The sequence below is a fragment of the Nicotiana tabacum genome, chromosome 17, assembly GCF_000715075.1.
Source record: "Nicotiana tabacum cultivar K326 chromosome 17, ASM71507v2, whole genome shotgun sequence".
Classification (NCBI taxonomy): domain Eukaryota; kingdom Viridiplantae; phylum Streptophyta; class Magnoliopsida; order Solanales; family Solanaceae; genus Nicotiana; species Nicotiana tabacum.
The window spans coordinates 1,226,284-1,244,745 of NC_134096.1; the positions used below are offsets into that span (position 1 = coordinate 1,226,284).

Here is an 18,462-nt window from a genome sequence, read left to right on the forward strand (position 1 = left end):
CAAAATTATATTTTCCCATAGGTAATCGACCACTTCGCGTTCTCCAATTTTCTAATAAGAACTTGCTTCCACCCATTTAGAAAAATAATCAGTTAAAATTAAAAGAAACCTTACCTTTTTGGGAGCCGGTGGCAGCGGTCCGACGATGTCCATCCCTCATTTCATGAATGGCCATGGGGACAGAACAGAATGTAATGGTTTTGCCGGTTGATGTACTAGTGATGCGTAGCATTGGCACTTATCGCATTTTCATACGAAATCTTTGGCGTCTTGTTCCATGCGAGGCCAGTAATATCCTGCTCGTACCAATTTCAGCACCAAAGACTCTGTGCCTGAGTGATTGTTGCATATCCCTTCGTGGATTTCTCTCATGTCATAGTCAGCTTCTAACGCTCCTAAACACCGGGCCAGCGGGCCTTGAAAAGATTTTGAAGCTATAACGTGTAGCTTTGGTGCGTAACGCCCGTGATGTTTTGGGATCGTCCGGCAACTTTCCGTGCTCGAGGTAGTTGATTATTTCGTTCCTCCAGTCCCAGACCAGACTAGCCAAATTTACCTCATAGTAACCATCCGTATCAAGGACTGAGTTCATCAGTTGACTAATGTCCAGGACTCCAATCACTTTGTTTTCGTCGATGATCCTAAGTTTGCTAATGCAATCTGCTTCTACATTATCTTCTCTCGGGATATGAGTTATTGACCACTCACGGAATCATGCCAAGAGAGCCTGGACCTTTACCACGTATTGTTGCATATGTTCTTCTTTGGTATCAAAGATCCCGTAAACCTGATTTACCACCAACCGTGAGTCGCATTTGATTTCGATAATCTTGGAATCGAGTCCCCAGGCCAATTCGAGCCCTGCAATCAAAGCTTCATACTCTGCTTCATTATTAGTTAAAGGGATCGTGTTGATGGCTTGTCTTAAGGTTTCCCCTGAAGGCGTGATTAAAACTATTTTGAGCCCGGACCCTTTTACGTTCGAGGCTCCGTCCGTAAATAAGGTCCAAACCCCTGATGTCGATTCCGACACCATTACTCCTTCTTTGGTTTCCATAGGTAGCAGTCCCGGACTAAAATCGGCCATGAAGTCAGTCAAGACTTGTGACTTAATTGTTGTCCTCGATTTATATTCTATGTCGAATTCACTCATTTTGACGACCCATTTGGCCAATTTGCCCGAGAGCTCAGGTTTATGAAGGATGTTCCGCAAAGGGAAAGTAGTCACCATATCTGTTAGGTGGCATTGAAAATAGGGCCTCATCTTTCGAGCGGCGACTACGAGAGATAAGGCTAGTTTTTCCAAATGTGGGTAGCGAGTTTCTCCTCCCGTTAAAATTTTTCTAACATAATAAATAGGAAACTGCGTACCTTCGTCCTCTAGGACTAAAACCGCACTTACCGCAACTTTTGAAACTGTGAGGTAGACTAGCAATGTTTCGCCATCTTTTGGTTTTGAGAGTTGTGGAGGGCTTGATAAATATTTCTTCAGGCCCCCTCAAAGCCTGCTGGCACTCTAGCGTCCATTCAAAATTGTTCTTATTTTTGAGCAATGCAAAGAAGCGATGACACTTTTCCAACGACCGGGAAATGAACCTGCTCAAAGTTGTTATCCTTCATGTGAGTCTTTGTACTTCCTTCACGTTTGATAATTGATCCGGGATATCGTCTATGGCCTTGATTTTGTCGGAGTTTACTTCAATTCCCCTTTGTGAGACCAGAAACCCCAGGAACTTACCGGAGCTAACCCCGAACGCGCACTTCTCGGGGTTAAGTTTCATGTTATGCTTCCTCAGTATATCGAATGTTTCTTGCAAATGCTTAAGGTGGTCACCTACATTCAAAGTCTTAACGATCACACCGTCTATATAAATTTCCATGGTTTTTCCTATTTGCTTTTCAAACATCTTATTTACGAGTCGTTGATAAGTGGCTCCAGTGTTTTTCTCAACTCGAAAGGCATTACATTGTAACAATATGTACCGAGATTTGTTATAAATGAAGTCTTTTCCTAATCTTCCAGGTTCATCTTAATTTGGTTGTACCCGGAATAAGCATCAACAAAACTCATCAGTTCGTGCCTGGTCGTGGCATCAATCATTTGATTGATATTTGGCAATGGAAACGAATCTTTCGGGCACGTCTTATTAAGATCTTTATAGTCTACACACATACAAAATTTATTTTTCTTCTTAGAACTACTACTACATTGGCTAGTTAGTCTAGATATGTTACCTCTCTGACCAAACCAATTTTAAGTAAGCAGGTTACCTCTTCTTTGATGAATTTATTCTTGGCCTCGGCAATAGGGTGTTTCTTTTTTCATATCGGTGGTACGTTGGCATCCAAACTCAGCTTGTGCACGGCTATTTCCATCGGGATACCTGTCATATCCTCGTGTGACCATGCAAAGCAATCAATATTAATTTTAAGGAATTCAATAAAACCAGACTGAGCTCAGGATGCAGTCCTGTCCCCAAGTGAAATTTTCTTTCTAAGATTTTTTCAAACAATGCCACTTGCTCTAGTTGCTCTACCGTGGACTTTGTTGCATCCGTCTCTTCTAGAACTTGGAAATATCTCAGCACCCGATATTGTTCTGACGACTCTGCCCCTCGAATAACCTCTTCTAACTAGGGAGTAGGCACCAGTTCATGTAATTGCTATGTCGTGTGCTCCTTCCCTTTGCTACTGGAAACTGAGATTGCATTCATCTCCCTCGCTGCCAGTTGGTCATCTCTTATATTCTTGATTCTTTCGGGCATTGGAAACTTCAGCATTTGGTGATATGTCAAAGGTACAACTTTCATCTCGTGTAATCATAGCCTTTCTAAGATGATGTTGTATCCCATATCACCATCCACTACTTTGAAGAGAGTTGTTTTCATTACTCCTTCAGTATTCGTGAGCAGCAAGATTTCTCCCCAGGTCGTCACGCTCGCAAGGTTGAATCCAGCGAGGAGTTTTGTCGCCGGAATAATACTTCCGATGAGTTTAGATTATTTCAATACTCTCAATTGTATGATATTAGTCGAACTTTCTAGATCCACTAGAACACGCTTAATTTTAAAATCTAACACATTTAAAGATTTTACCAGTACGTCGTTGTGTGGTAACATCAATCCGTCTGCGTCTCCCTCCGTGAAAGTGATATCGTCCTCCCGGAGTCTTTTGTTATGAGTTATCGATACTTTAGTCTTCTTTGCCGCCGAAAAGGTGACCCCGTTAATCTCGTTCCCTCCCCCCCCCCCAAAGATCATGTTGATTATTTAGCATGGAGTTTCTTCTCCTGCTTTTGAGGATTTCGCGTTGTCTCTGTTGCGACCGTAATTGTTCTTAGCTCGACCACTCAAGAATTCTCAGAGATGACCATTCTTCAATAGCGTTTCCACCTCCTCCCGAAGATGTTGCCATTCCTCTGTCCGGTGACCGTTCGTCCCGTGTTATTCACACCATAAATTGGGATCCCTTTGGCTCGAATCGGACCTCATAGGTCTCAGGAATCGTGCTTCTTTAATGTTCCTCATGGCTGACACAATCCACTACACTAACGTTGAAGTTATATTCTGATAACCTAGGGTAAAAAAGATCTCGATAACCCGACGTTTGTTTATCTTGAAGTGATCTATTGTTTCAACCACAATCAGTCCCTCCGTCAGCAGTGAACTTGTTTGCTGCTCGAAAATTTCTGCCACAGCCTTCGGTACGCTCGTAGGGAAAAAACTGACACCTCGTATTTAAGTCGCAAAGCTCTTCAAATACGAGCAAAAACTTAAGTCGAAAGCTCTTCAAAGTCGAGCAAGGACTTCAAATTGCAAAGTTCTTCAAATTCGAGCCAAACCTCAACACATAAAGCTCTTCAAATTCGACAAAGTCTTCAAGTTGTAAAGCTCTTCAAATTCAAGAAAAGTGTTCAAGTTGCAAAGCTCCTCAAAACATGAGCTTAAATTACAAGTCACTACGCTCCTTGACGCATGAGCCTAAACTGCATGTTCCTACACTCCTGGCCCGCATAAGTCTAAACCGTGTACGGCCCACAAAAAAAAGAAAAAAAATCCGCTAAGTTAAAAACCTTCGAAAGAGGCGGCCTAGGCAAAAGTTAAGACAAAAAAAAAATTACCCATTCTGAACTATGGTATGACTTGATCCTCTTCACCGAGGTACGTAGGCAGCTTAGAGTTTCATATTAAGTTCAGTCGCATACGTTCAAAAGATACATATTGCCTCAATCGTTGTCCAAATAAAGTATGATGGAAGTAATTCATTCAACCAGCACTTGAAAGTCGGGCTTAAATATCATTTTTCTATTGAATTTTGGATCTCATATTACTTAGAGGGGCAAGCCTCTATAGTAAACCAGTGTCTTCAATGGGACGATTATAGTCTTTTCGGATGCTACTAAGTATTTGCGGTGAAGTCTGGGGATTCACTATGTCTTCATGTTCGCCAAATCTTTAAGTCTGCTGGTCTTCAAGTTCTTCGGTCTTTAAGTCGAAATATTTAAGCCTCCAAGTCTTCAAGTTGAAATCTTCAAGTCAGTCAGGTTGAGGTCCTCAAACTCGTTGGTCTTCAAGTTGAAGTCTGTAAAGTCCGCCAAGTGTTCAAGTTGATGTCATCAAGTCCACCAAGTCTTCGAGTTGAAGCTTTCTAATTTTCCAATCTAAAGGTGGACATGTTAGTCCCTTTGCACCTTAAGTTGGCTTCTTCACGGGTTTATCCTTAAAAGGAACTATAATTTTTCAATCTTAAGGTAGACATGTTAGTCCCTTTGCACCTTAAGTTGGCCTCTTCGCGGGTTTGTCCTTAAAAGGAACTATAACTTTTCAATCTTAAGGTGAACATTTAATTCTCTTTGCACCTTAAGTTGGTCTCTTTATGGATTTACCTTTCTATATGCTGCCATGGATTTGTCCTCCATATGATGTTGGGGATTTCTCCATCTATTTGTTGTCATGGACTTGTAATTCGATATGTCGTATGAGCCTTTGCGTCCTGAAATGGCTTCCGGTTTTTGGGCGGGGATGAGTATCCATCCCTTCACACCCCGAGAGTAATCTCTCCGATATTCGGGTCACCTTGAGAGTAATCTCTCCGATAGACGGGCCACCTTGAGAGTAATCTCTCTGATATTCGGTCCACCTTGAGAGTAATATCTCCAATAGTCGGGTCACCTTGAGAGTAATCTCTCCGATAGTCGGGTCACCTTGAGAGTAATCTCTCCGATAGTCGGGTCACCTTGAGAGTAATCTCTCCGATATCAGGGCCACCTTGAGAGTAATCTCTCCGATATTCGGGTCGTGATGAGAGTAATCTCTCCGATGTTCAGGACACCTTGAGAGTAATCTCTCCGATATTCGGGCGAAGATAAATACTCATCCCTTCACAACCTCATATCACCTTCTTCATGCTTGGATCATCTCATTAAACAGGAACATATCTTTCTCGTTTGACCTACAAAATAAATCAACAAAGGAAGAAAAGTAAAAGAAAAGAAGAAGAAATTATCATTCGGGTTAATGATTTCAAGTCGTCAAAAGTAGACACAAAGTGTTCGCAAACACTCAAATTGGCGTTAATTGAATAACGAGCATATGGTATTTATAGCTGTCAGAATACGCTATTAATAAGTAATTACCGATGTGGGATTGCTGTTCTAATTAGACTTCTGGACCTACGCATAGTATTCAATAGCGTTGCCTTCTGTTCTCCTTTTCTAATCAAAGAAAGGAATTGCCAAATCCATATGGATTCGGTCAGCTTGTACTGATGGTCCACAAAATTGAGGAAAATGGCATCTACATTATAATAATAATGATAATAATTATTATTATCATCTCTCTTGGTAATTACAATGATTGAAGTCACTTTAATGTTTAAGTGTGGACCAAACTACCAACAGGCTATCAACTGACACGTAACCAATTATACATTGATCCATTATCTGTTTTGGCAAATAGGATTTACATACTATTATCAAGTTAATACTGCGTAGTCTTCAAAATTTAAAGACATTGGGACAAGTATTGAAGTAGGGGTATTTGTAGACATATAAATTTTATTGGAATTAAATTCATAAAATTATTTGAATTATATTTTAAATTCAAGATATATTAGTTTAAATAAATTTATTGGGTTAATATAATTGGATTAATTATATAAGTCAAATATATATAGATTAAATAAATAAGTCTGAATCCATTGGGCTACAAGTGATGAACTCACTTTATTAGGCTCAAGATGTCATCTTCCTAGAGGCCTAGTTTAGTGTCACACGTGAAATAACGTGCCACACCAAGTCAAACAGAAGAGCCAATAGGATCATGTCATGTATCAAAATGACAAGGCATGCCAAGCCACATTAAAAGGCTAATGAAATCGCGTCATGTGTGCAAGTGACATATTCTGGCCAATCAAATGCGGCCTTGTCACACTTCGATTTAATTGGTCGGAAAGAGTTTGTTCTTATCATAACTCTCCCCTCCTACAACTATAAATAGAGGTCTCCATAACCTAGAAAAGGGACCAGAAGTTATAACAAGAAACAAGAGAGAGCTCGTGGATCAAATGCCGCAAATTTCTCTACAAGTTTCAAGCAATCAAGTTCAAGTTCAAGAAATCAATTTCACACTCAAGAACGAAGAACAAATCAAGATTCAAGGAGTACGAGTTCAAATCAAAGTCCGTGCTAGTTGAATCCAAGATCATCGTTCATGGCAACAAATATAGATTTAAGATCAAGCTCAAGGGCCCTTGAATTTATTTACTATTGGAAAGAAGAATCAGACGATTCATAGAGATTGTACACTCATATTATTTGAAATCAAATATTATAATTGTTGCAATATTTTTTAGTCTTGATTATTTTCTCGACGCAAATTTATTGTCTACAACACCAAAAGGTTTGAACTGCAAAAAGCAGATAAATGAACCATCATAATTGTAAAATTCGAGAATATTTTAATACACGTTAAAGGATAAATTCAAGAGAAGCATATTGCCAAGGGTGAAGCTGAAAAGAGGAAAACTGAGAAGCAAAACTCACATGTAGAGAACCGCTCATCGAACAAATCAACACTCAAGAAATTGAATCCAATGATCTGTCATTTAAGAGTTCTCTGAGATTCGTGTTGACCATTTGCAGCTATGATGTTGTTGCCTTGTCTTTGCCCCATTAGTTATGTTGCGCAGACTCCGCAAATATGCTGCGGCATTCGTGTTGGGATTTGACAGCATTTTTGAAGTGTCCGAACATGTTACATAGCCCATTAGAAACATTCAAGGCTGTCCTTCCTTCCCTAATAGCCCCGGAATCGGATCCTGGACCTTTAGTTGACAAAGAACCCCATTGCTTTTTCCACTGGTATATATGGACTGTGGGGATTTCTTCCAAATAAAAACGGCACTAGTTTTTTTAAATTAAATAATATGAACTATCTGGATCTTTGGCTGCGGAATATCCATGTTTTACCAGCTTACCCACCCTAACAACATTGAAAGTCAATAGTCATTATGTGATGATGAAAATACTCTAATGATTATGTAATTCTTTTAGCATGTTCTGTAACATTCACCTCCTCAGTTGTCATTTAAGATTATTACGTGGAAACATATATGTCCTGTTATTTTTCCAGTCTACCAAATTTGCTATTCCTATAGATAAATTGTCATCCTTTTCCTCTGTGTTGGTTAGTAAGGAAACACCATACCTCTGCTCCTGCGTGGTTGCTAGTCAAAGCAGAATATGAAGAGCAATAAATTGGGAAATAATAATGGAAAATTGTTGCTGAACATAAAATTATTTCCCTTGAATGTTGAAATTTGCTTTCTAATAAGTCTGGACTTGGAAATACAAAAGGCTTTATTGCCAACACATCTTTTGTTCTAACATTAAGAAATTTGTGGATTATATATCGACAATATCAGCTATAGTTTGTTTCTCTTTACTAAAAAATAGGTCTTGAAGAGTGTAAGGTCCAACAGAGGAGGATGGTCCATCCCAGAGAGCTTTTGCAAATTGTTCATGTATGCCTTCTGTCGGGTGAAATGAATCAAACCATATGTAGTCTTTGGCATTATCGCAAATCTCATATTCAGTAACCTTTTTTTCCCCACCACATGTTTTTTTTCCTCCATAAGGCCCTGTTCCACAGCAAGCCTTCACTCCTTCCTTGAAACCTAATAACGCAACAATAATGGAGATATTTAAAAAAAAAAAAACCACTAAGCTCCCGCTATGCGTGGGACTGGACCACAAGGGTCTATTGTACACAAACTTAACATGCAAGAGGTTGTTTCCACAGTTCGAACACGTGGCCTCCTGCTCACATGGCAGCAACTTTACCGGTTACGCCAAGGCTCCCCTTCAAAAGTTAATTAATAGAATGACAACAACAAGCTAGCTAGTAGGGGAGATGGTATAAAGAAGATACATACCATACTTTGAGGGATTGTTAACTCTATCGAGAAGCCAATCGTAGAAGTTGGAGTTGCAATACTTAAAGCCTTGCAATATATGTTGAAGGCTTTCGAGGACAATTCTGAGAGCATTGTTATGAGCCAATGCAAGATCAGAAGCAGCTTCAAAACAATCTCCTCCTGCTTCTTCGTTATTGCTATTAGCTCTTGGATTTAGTGCTCTGAGAGCTGGTAAACATCCCAATGGCGACAAGCTTAGGAAACCAAATTTTCGGGCGCCTTTATCATACAATTCCTTGTCATTGAAATATTGTATATAAGTACAATTTTAACCAACAACATAGAGAAGGAAAGGGATAATTGCTTGTAGTTTACTTGAATTGCCTGAGTCAAGTTGCCGATGACCATCCCTAAATATTCTTCAGGACCGTGGAATTGCTGCATCGTTTCATTACCAAAGTAACCCCCCATGTAATCGTTACTTCCGATACTGATGAAGTAAACTGCTTCCGATATGACTTCCTCTGCTTTGGCTGCTCCCAACTTTTCTATTAGTGATTTCCGCACTTGTTCAAAGTACTTTAATTGTCTCACCAGATCAATAACCTGATATTTTATCACGTATAATTAACAGTGTAGATCTACACTTACATATAACATATGTAGAAAAGGATTTGAGACAATATATATGTATGCATATTTATAGTAAGGAAGTAGTAAGGATACTGTTAATAAATGGAGATGAAAATGCTGATGCCCATACCAAACCAGAATGAGTGGTAGAAAGAATTCCAGCTCCTCCAGAAGCAAAGTTAACTCCATTGCTGAAATCAGCAATATGTGGTTGCAGGTAAGGAGGAATTAGTGGCAACTTTGCATATTCAGCTGCATCACCATCATTCATTTTTCACAAATTATATATAGATCACATAATTGATTAATAACCTCATTTAGATCGGTCAAAACAAATCTCAAGTCCAAACATGATTGATGTCTATCACATGCGGACCCAGGATTTGAAGATTGTTGGGTACATGAGCATCTTGATCTTAAAGAGTTTCAAGTAAAATATATGATCATTTTTAACACATATATATATATATATATATTAAAATTTTTGCCAAGGTTAACGGTTCAGTGACCCCTATTCTTAAAGTATAGGTCCACCTCCGGATGTCATGCCATTCCAAATTAATAGCGGATCACCTCACCTATGAAATCAACGATGATACGACCATCGGAGAAGCGACCAGTGGGTTCCTGGAAAAAACCATTCTGGGCATATGGTTCATAATTGGCTCTGTTCTCAGGGATGGTCTCAATATAGATGTTGTTTCCTGCATCCACTGTGGAGTCTCCAAAGATGAACAAGCCACTTGCTGCTGCTGCTGCTGCTGCCTTTGTGGAAACAAATAGAGGCAGAAGAAGAAGAAGAGTCGTCACAAAGAAATATGAACCACTAAAGTCAACTTTCCTCATTGTCATTGCAAAACTAAGGATAATCGATCTTTGTTTGTAAGTAGTATTTATAGTAGACTCATTATCAACAGTGTTTCTTGCACTTTGAGATTATCAATAATTGAGAGTGCAGACAAATTAACTAGTGACAGAGAAAGGTACTATTATTATAAGTAACAATAGCAATGCACTGATGGTGTTATTGGGTATTTGTCATAGAATATTGCCGTTTTCTTTTTCCACTAAAAATGCCTCTCTAACTAATTAAAAGTTGGAGACTTGTAGGTAACTTGCTAAATAGTTGACCCACCTTGCAGCCGTACAATTCTCATTTTCAAGGAGAATGATTTTTCTTAGGCACTGACCGCTAACCGGTATATTAGGGGGACATAATACCTGACCTTGAAAAAACTAATTAAGTTAGAATTGTACATACACAATTCAAAGAGATGGTGCAAAGATCTGAAGTGTGGATATACAATTGTATGTATAATTAGTCTAATTACATCTTTCTGAATTAGTTTACTTAAACTTTAGAAATTTTCTAACTTCCTACACCATTGTGATGTACATACAATTCATGGTATACAACAAAAACTACTTTTGATTTGCCTAATCCGAAAACCAACGCATTTGTCTTGCTATTAAGATCATTTGTGCCTGCCTTTGTTTTGCTAGAAGCTGCTCAAATTCATCATACCAAATCTGTCCTGCAAACTTCAATCCTTCATTACTTCAATCCTTCATTAGCTTTCTCTGAAGCAATGTTGAAGCTGCACATATTCCAAAACCTTCAGCTTACCTTAATGCTTTCAATTACTGAGATAAGATTCCAAATGGCGGGTCTGATTTAGCATGGATCCAATTAGTTTTAGATTCAGCACTATTGTTAGTTCCTTTACTGAAAGGTGATGCAAAAGCTGCTATTAATTCCAGTGTATGATCTAATAACACCACCTCCTCCACGTAGTCCCAGTTTCCTGTTTGAGCTCCCATTTGTGTTGATCTTGAATAGAGTCTTAGGAGGACCCGCCCAATGTACTTTAGGCACCATCAGTTTGCATTTTGCTTTCTCAACAAACAGGATCGCACAAATTGTTCCAAGACATGAATGGATCAACCAGCTGAAACTTCTAGTGCAACACTTGAATACTTTCATGGAAAATCTGGTGCACCATTCTAAAGTAGATGGCATCTCCCGACTGAATCTGCTATTGCATCTAGCTTTCCTTATGCCAACGCATCATGCCACATTAGATAACAGTCCACTGAGGAGTACTAACAAAGTATGCAACTAAAAGAACAGTGCTGTTACGATTCACTTACAGAGGAGTACTAACAAAGAGATTAGCTTAGACTGAGGATAATACAGCAAATTCTCCACCGAGCTTGGTGAACTATTCCTCATCCTCAAAATTCGATCAGTTACGGCTGTTGCTCTGGCAGTAGAAGAATACAGAAGTATCAGGCATGCAAATAAGAGGCAACACCCATAAAAACTTCCCATAGGAGGCAACACCCTTAAAAACTTCCCATCCTATGCAGCCTCATTTTTGTTATAGAGTAAGACCGGTTGTTGTACATGGCATCGAAATAAGACCAGAGAACCTGTCGAAAGATTTTTTTTTAAATAAATACAAGCACAAAAATAGGATAAGCGCAGACTAAAGGGTGAGGTTATAAAGGCATAATCTCAAAGGTCATTTGAAATAACTAATCTAGTACTTGACATTTATGAGTGATTATTTCTTATCATATAGAATACATTTTCTATAAGCTTATTTCTTATTATATAATGCTGTGTTAAAACACATTATTTAATATTTGACTGAAAAATACCTAAATAAAGCAGAGTGGATACCAATCCCAACAAATTTGGGATTCAGGCTACACAACATTGGTTGATGCGAGAGAGAAGATTCTCAATCAGGCTATACCGGTATACCAAGCCAAGATACAGGTCAGGAAGTTTCCAATCTCATTGATTAGCACAGAAAAGAAAGAACTAGAAGTATCATCAGAGCTGATACTTCTAAGGAAACAAATATTTTTTAAAACATCCCCCCAGTTCCCCAATAGCTCCTACGGAAGAATCTTAAAGCCAAGGCAACAAAGACCAAGAACCTAGAAGATATGAACAAGGGAGCAATAGATATATGGACATAAACAAAGTTATAGACAGATACAAGAAAAATAATTGGCATTTTCCTCTTTCATTGTTTCAAAGCCATGAGGAGATAGACTGAAGATCTGAAGGTCACATATTTGTTGTAATAGTAGCGTGCTCAGTTACAAGTCCCCTTCTGTCTGTTAGCTCATTCTCTCCTATTTTGGGCTATTCTTACAGACCTTCAGTCAACAACGGCCTGCCATTACAAGACTCGAGCAAGATTTTTTTGGGGCAATTAATCATTTAAATTTCAAAAAATTGATAATATTGTCCAAGACAAACTAGCATACTGTCATAACTTCCAGCTATTATCATATGGGAAGCAATTAGGAACTTGTATTAGCTTGTACAATCACAGAGAAATGAGGAGTTCGCTGCCAAGAATTTAAGGCAAAAAGTTGGAGTACATTTGTTTGGTTCTCATACAGGGAAAAATATACCCTTTAGCAAATTTTCATTTATGAGGAAATAAATGTGAACATGATAGCTGGTATTAATTTAAAAAAAGAAAGAAATCATGGGCTCACCAGAGAAGGAGGGCAACCACCCTTTGCCAAAATCCCACATTTCACTCGGATGCCTCATTCTTGAGCTGATACTGACCAATAAAACGGCATACATAACCAGTTAAATGCATTATAACTTGTAATCAAAAGGGCAACAACAACAACACCCCAGTACAATCCCACTAGTGGGGTCTGGGGAAGGTAGTGTGTACGCAGACCTTACCCCTACCCTGGGGTAGAGAGGCTGTTTCCGATAGACCCCCGGCTCCCTCCCTCCAAGAACTCCCCACCTTGCTCTTGGGGTGACTCGAACTCACAACCTCTTGGTTAGAAATGGAGGGTGCTCCCCACTAGAGCAACCCACTCTTGTCACAATATGAAAGTGAAAAAGATTGGGAAAAAGGAAACGTGTGGGAACATGGAAATTATAATTAAATGTTTGGTGTACTGATGTTTTAAGGCAAAAGTGAAGCCAACCACACCATGGCTGCAAAACACCAGTTGCACGTGAGAGAAGGATCTCAATCACAGACCATACCAGGTCGCCACACCAAGATTCAGGTCGGGTAATCTCCATGGCTGAATTGGTTAACTCAGAAACAAGAAAAATAATTGTCATTTGCCTCTTGCATTGTTTCAAAGCCATGAGGAGATAGACTGAAGATCTGACGGTCACATATTTGTTGTAATAGTAGCGTGCTCAGGTTTTGAGTATATATTAGGGGTGCAAACAAATGCAACAAAAAAAAGAAGAAACTGACGCGCACTTTGTCTTTCTATCTCTTTTTTTTTAAGGGTTGTTGGTTTGTTAAAAAATGGAGAATCATAGGCAAAGCAGAGAGGGGCAACCACCCTTGAAACAAATCCCATACTCTCTGTGTTGCCTCATTCTCGCCATAATTTCTGGCCAGTAATTACTTATAAACTGAGGCTCAGATTTGTGCTAAAATCAGGGGAAGGAGACAAGGAAACCGCCATGGCTGCAGGCCTCGGTTACAACCACAGAGATGCCTTCCGAGTCGCCCCGCCAAGATACAGGCTGCTTCAATGCCCAACCAACTCTAGACACCTTTCATCATCACAGCCTCATCCATCACATTAACAATAATAAAAGCTAGCCATGATGAAGAGGAAGAGGCGAACAAGAAGATGAAGCTAAAGCAGAGCATGGATTCAAATATTAAACCTTAAAGGAATATTTCGTGCAAGTTCAGGAGAAAACTATGTATTGAACCATTTCAACAATGGTGGTTTATTTTATTTTTTTCTTTGTGAAAATAGAAAAGGAAATCATAGGCAAAAAGAACAGAGAGGTGGCAGCCACCATTACAGACTCCCCACTGCCTCTCAGCTGCTTATTTTATAAAATCCTATTATCTCCTCCCTTTACTTTTACCTCGTATTAGCAAATAATACGAGACTGAATGAAGACATGATATTAGTGCAATTTAGTCATTCAACACTCCATCTAATTTTGTTTAAATTTATTTTTCATCTCTTCTGCTTCTTAATTTGTGATTTTTTCTAGGCTAATTTTTTGTGTTGTCAACCGTCCAAACTTCAAGGAAAATTTTCGTAACAAACATAGCTCTTACGATTGTGATTTTAAAAGGGAAAGGATTATGACCAAGAAAGCAGAGGCAGAAAATACAATAATACAGCGGATTGTCAATAACCATGATAACATCAACAGAGCACTAAAGAAGGGCTCTTTCTTTGACAGTAGCAGACACTGAGAAATCATTGGCATGCAGATGGGAGGCAACCATAGTTAGAAACTGCCCATTGCTATGCTGCCTCATTCATAATCTTGAGTGTTTTACTTATTCTTGGTTGAGCACATAAGAAGTAGGGTCAGAGCTGTCACAAAATCGGGTAAGGGAAGGGACACCGCCATGGCTGCAAACCAGAATAGCATACAACAACAACAACAACCACAACCCCAATCACACTCTAGTTGGGTGAGCTAAATGGATCCCAATCAACTCCATTTGGACCTATTTCATTCCAATACTCATTACTCTGGTTACAAGATATCTTGGTTTGCCCTGCCAAGATACGGGCCCAGTTTCCCAAAATCCGATCAACTCAATAAGCTATATCATCACAGCTTACAGATAAGCATCATCAATGATGCTCAGAATGATTCTGATTATGAAAAGGAAAAAGTTAATGACCAAGAAACCAGAAGTAAAGAGGACACAGCATACTGTGAATCGCCATAGCAGTATCAACATGACATGCAGTAGAATAAGATTACAGCACCTGTAAGTAACCAAAAGAAAACAACAGAAAACTAAAAGAGGACAAGAGCAAGATGAAAGGGTGAGGGTTTAAAAAGTGTGGCAACAAATTTAATATTCCAGTACTTGTATAAAATTGATCATATCTCAATATGTTCATAACCAAAAGAAAAAAGAATACCACAGATTCTAGAAACATTTTATGAACATCATATTTTCTTTTTAACAACATTAGTAAGTCAACGAAAATATCCCCTGGTTCTTCTATTTCTAGTTTCCAGTTTCCTCCCATAACCTAAAATGTCAAATGCCCAATAATTCACTGTTTCAGTCCAATAATTCAATGGGAATTTTAACTTAATAAAAAACTTCCTTCATGCAAATACCTTTATTTAAAAAAATAAAATCGTTTATTATGTAATCATCAAAGTGACTGAAAAAAGAAAGGTATTGTATATTTGAAACTATAATGACTCCATCTGAACAGAAATCTCTAAACAGAGGATTTCTGAAAACTTAAGCGAAACAAAATGTAACGTCATTAAAGGAATTTTGAAGTTAATGAACATAAGTTGTATTTTTTATTTTTAGAAAAATTTGAAAAACCCTTTTTACTGGAGTTTCCTCTTAACCTTTTCTTTTGAGGCTCAGATCTGTGGCATGATCAGGGCAAAGGAGACAAAGCAACCGCCATGGCTGCAAACCTCGGTTGCACTATAAAACATGCCTTCCGGGTCGGGTCGGGTCGGGTCGCCCCGCCAAGATACGGGCCACTCCATTGACCCGACAGAACTATAGACAACCTCAATCATCACAGCCTCTCATATGTTGAGAAGAATGGGTTAGATCTTAAACCCTAAACCCTTCTTCCTATATATAAAATTGCACCATTTTCTGGTGATAGAATAGTATCCCTGCCACGGTACAGACCTCAAGATGCTTGCTGCAAGGCTGGAGGCGGGCATGCATTGGGGGAAGTCAGCATGCTGCGTGGGCACTTGGTATGTAAATGTATGTATGTGCGTGTATGCATAGATCAGAGATTAACCAAACAGTTCCTTAAGATGAATGGTGGTTTAGTTTTACTTTTTTGTGAAAATGGAAAAGGAAATCACAGGAAGAGAGAGGGGCAACCACCATTAGAGACTCCCAACTGCCTCTCCGCTGCCTCATTCTTTCCGTCTAGAGTTCACAATAATCTCTTTAGTCACATACAAGTGGATACCCTATTGTGTCCTCTTTTTACTTTTACGTCCTTTCATTTTACCCCTATTTCCAAAAGACCGAAATACATTTGTTTATCATCAAAATCGGATAACAATTAGATTTGTAAATAGTTTTAAGGATACGCATATTTATTTGACATAAAACAGTAAATAAAGATAAATTAAATAAGTAAGGATGAAATAAGATCAAACCACACGAGATAGACAATTTAAGTCTTAATGAGGTATTTGCCCTCGATCTGGGTTCGTAACAACAAGCACTGACGAATTAAAACAAAAGAACTAATAACAAAAAAAACAATGGTATATTGCCTTGGAATGTGTGTTACCACCTACTTTATGGATTATCAAACTCTCTTTATATAGCAGAGGAGTCCTACTTTAGGTACAATTCTATAAAAGGTAAAAAATCTTTTGATTCACTAACTGCCGGTTCTTTACGACGTGCCGAGATTTCCTCTGTAATATCCGGTCGGTCACGGATATTTCAGTCTTTTGTTTGCTATGCTGACAATGTTTCTTCAAAATCGTTTGGGGCTAGAACCGATTCCGGAATCATGGCCTCGATATTCTCGAAGGCAAGCGTCATGTCTCCAAGTTCTAGCCCGGTAGGACTTGGGGTCGATCTTCAGTCATTTATTGCCATGTCTCGAGCCTGGCTTACCATGTAGGAGGCTAGGATGCACCATGAGCTCGATTTCGACCGTATACAGATAGTCCCCTCATTTTTCGGTGAGCATACGACGAGAAATGACATGAGCTTCCGATTATTACTCCGATACATCGTGACAGAAACGACAAAACAACTGAAACGTCTCGTCAATCAAGTCATGATGGCATTAAATGCATGTCAGTCGTCGGTCGGCCATTCCTGGATGCGAATCGTCGCTGAAATACTATAAATACCTCTTCCTTTCTTCATTTTAACTTTACATCCAAAACTTCGACCCTCGTATCCTTAAGATTTCAATACTTTCTAGCGCTTTCACTCTGGTTATCTCAGATCCTTTATAAGAACTCTTGTTTATCTTCATCTCAAGCTAACAGGTACAATCCTTCAACTTCATTTCTTCCTCCATTTTAAAAAAATGGCAAAGACTTCCAAAACCGTTCCCCAGAAAGAAACCCCTTCTACTTCGCGGCCGACTACTGAGGCCGAGGAGACTATTTCGCGTATTACCGTCGATGAACCAGTACCGGAACCCCCTTTGAAAATTTTCATCCCCGGAGGATGCTCGGTCAACGCTGATTTCAAGGTTGAAAAAACTTCCTCCGTACAAGGCCGGTGTAAGGAGATCTCGAGATATATCTGCTCGGTCACTGAAGAAGTCCTCCCTACGGTCCGAAAAGACTGCAACTGGGCTGATATTGGCATAGTGATCCCTAACCCCGATGAAGCCATTACCACCCATGTCGAGGGATACCAAAGTGTTTACACTTATTCCTTTACATTGGGCCCGATGGTCCCGGTCATCATAGATTTTTGTAAGAGGTACGAGGTATGCCTCGGTCAGATTCATTATTCTCTCTAAAGGATCGTGATCCTCCTCCGGTTCTTCGTGAGCATAATCGATGGGTGCTTGTTCACCGTCGACCATCTTCTATGCTTGTAAAGTACCTGAATCTTCCGGGGGGACTGATAAAGCTCGTGCGCCGGGCCAACAAAGCCTTGTTCTTGAGTATTGATGAAGATCGAGATCGGGGCTGGCAAGGTCGTTTTGTCCGAGTGAGGACTTCGCACCTGATCCCAGCTAAACGCATGCCATTCCCCGAGAAGTGGAATACATCACGTAAGTACAATTTTATTTTCGAAAGTCAATTTCATACTTATTCCCTTCTTTCTTACCGGTGTTTTGTGGTGGTGTAGCCATCGCTCGAGTCCCGAATGTTGTCCCTCGACTCAAGGAGCAGGTTAAGGGTATCGTATCATAAATGCCCTACTCCAAGAGCTCATGGCGCAAGCTCTCGAAGGGTCATTGGGATGCCCGTTCCTATGGTGAGACTCTTTTCCTGAGTAGGTAATATTTGGATTCCTCTTTTATCATTGAGTCCCCACTCCCTTTACTTATTTTTGCAGGTTTATTCAAGGATATCAAACTGAGGCCTCCAGCCGGTAGTGAGAACTTACCTACTGAGTCCCCTGCTCCGAGACAAGCCGAATGGAAGAAAAGAAAGAGGGCTCCGAGTTCCCCGAGCTAGGAGAAAAAGGAAACAAGAAGAAGATCGGTGCGCAAGCCAAAAGACAGCACTAGTGCCCGAGTACCACCTTCGGATTCGCTCTACCGGTTTAGAGACGAGTCCGAAGAAGAAGCCTTTGTCCTGATGGCATGCGTGTCATCGCAGCTCGAAGGGCAAGGGGCCTCCGAACCAGAGAATCTCGAGACCAACCTGCCTCAAGCTAAGGAGGTCGATAATGAGGCTGGGGCCGAGGCTTCCCGGGATGC

General features: G+C 39.7%; 1 protein-coding gene and 1 long non-coding RNA gene across 2 annotated transcripts; both read right to left on the reverse strand.

The window, feature by feature from the left end:
- Positions 1-7,767: 7,767 nt before the first annotated feature.
- Positions 7,768-9,970, reverse strand: LOC107773861 (GDSL esterase/lipase 1). The gene is made up of 5 exons (XM_016593288.2): positions 9,627-9,970; positions 9,179-9,300; positions 8,791-9,021; positions 8,434-8,710; positions 7,768-8,175 (listed from the first exon to the last, which is right to left on the reverse strand). The coding sequence occupies exons 1-5, from the start codon at positions 9,898-9,900 to the stop codon at positions 7,904-7,906; spliced, it is 1,176 nt and encodes a 391-aa protein (XP_016448774.2). The 5' UTR covers positions 9,901-9,970; the 3' UTR covers positions 7,768-7,903.
- Positions 9,971-10,330: 360 nt separating this feature from the next.
- On the reverse strand, positions 10,331-16,028 carry LOC142171481 (uncharacterized). The gene is made up of 2 exons (XR_012701018.1): positions 12,571-16,028; positions 10,331-11,481 (listed from the first exon to the last, which is right to left on the reverse strand). It is a non-coding gene; the product is annotated as an uncharacterized LOC142171481 (long non-coding RNA).
- Between the last annotated feature and the right edge of the window lie 2,434 nt (positions 16,029-18,462).

What these genes read in the sequence shown, in the direction of transcription:
- LOC107773861 (XM_016593288.2), bottom strand. Translation starts at nt 9,900, where the DNA reads ATGACAATGAGGAAAGTTGACTTTAGTGGTTCATATTTCTTTGTGACG. An exon ending in CTACCACTCATTCTGGTTTG is followed by an intron (nt 9,022 to 9,178) that starts GTATGGGCATCA and finishes ATAAAATATCAG; the next exon opens with GTTATTGATCTGGTGAGACA. An exon ending in TAACAATCCCTCAAAGTATG is followed by an intron (nt 8,176 to 8,433) that starts GTATGTATCTTC and finishes TTGCGTTATTAG; the next exon opens with GTTTCAAGGAAGGAGTGAAG.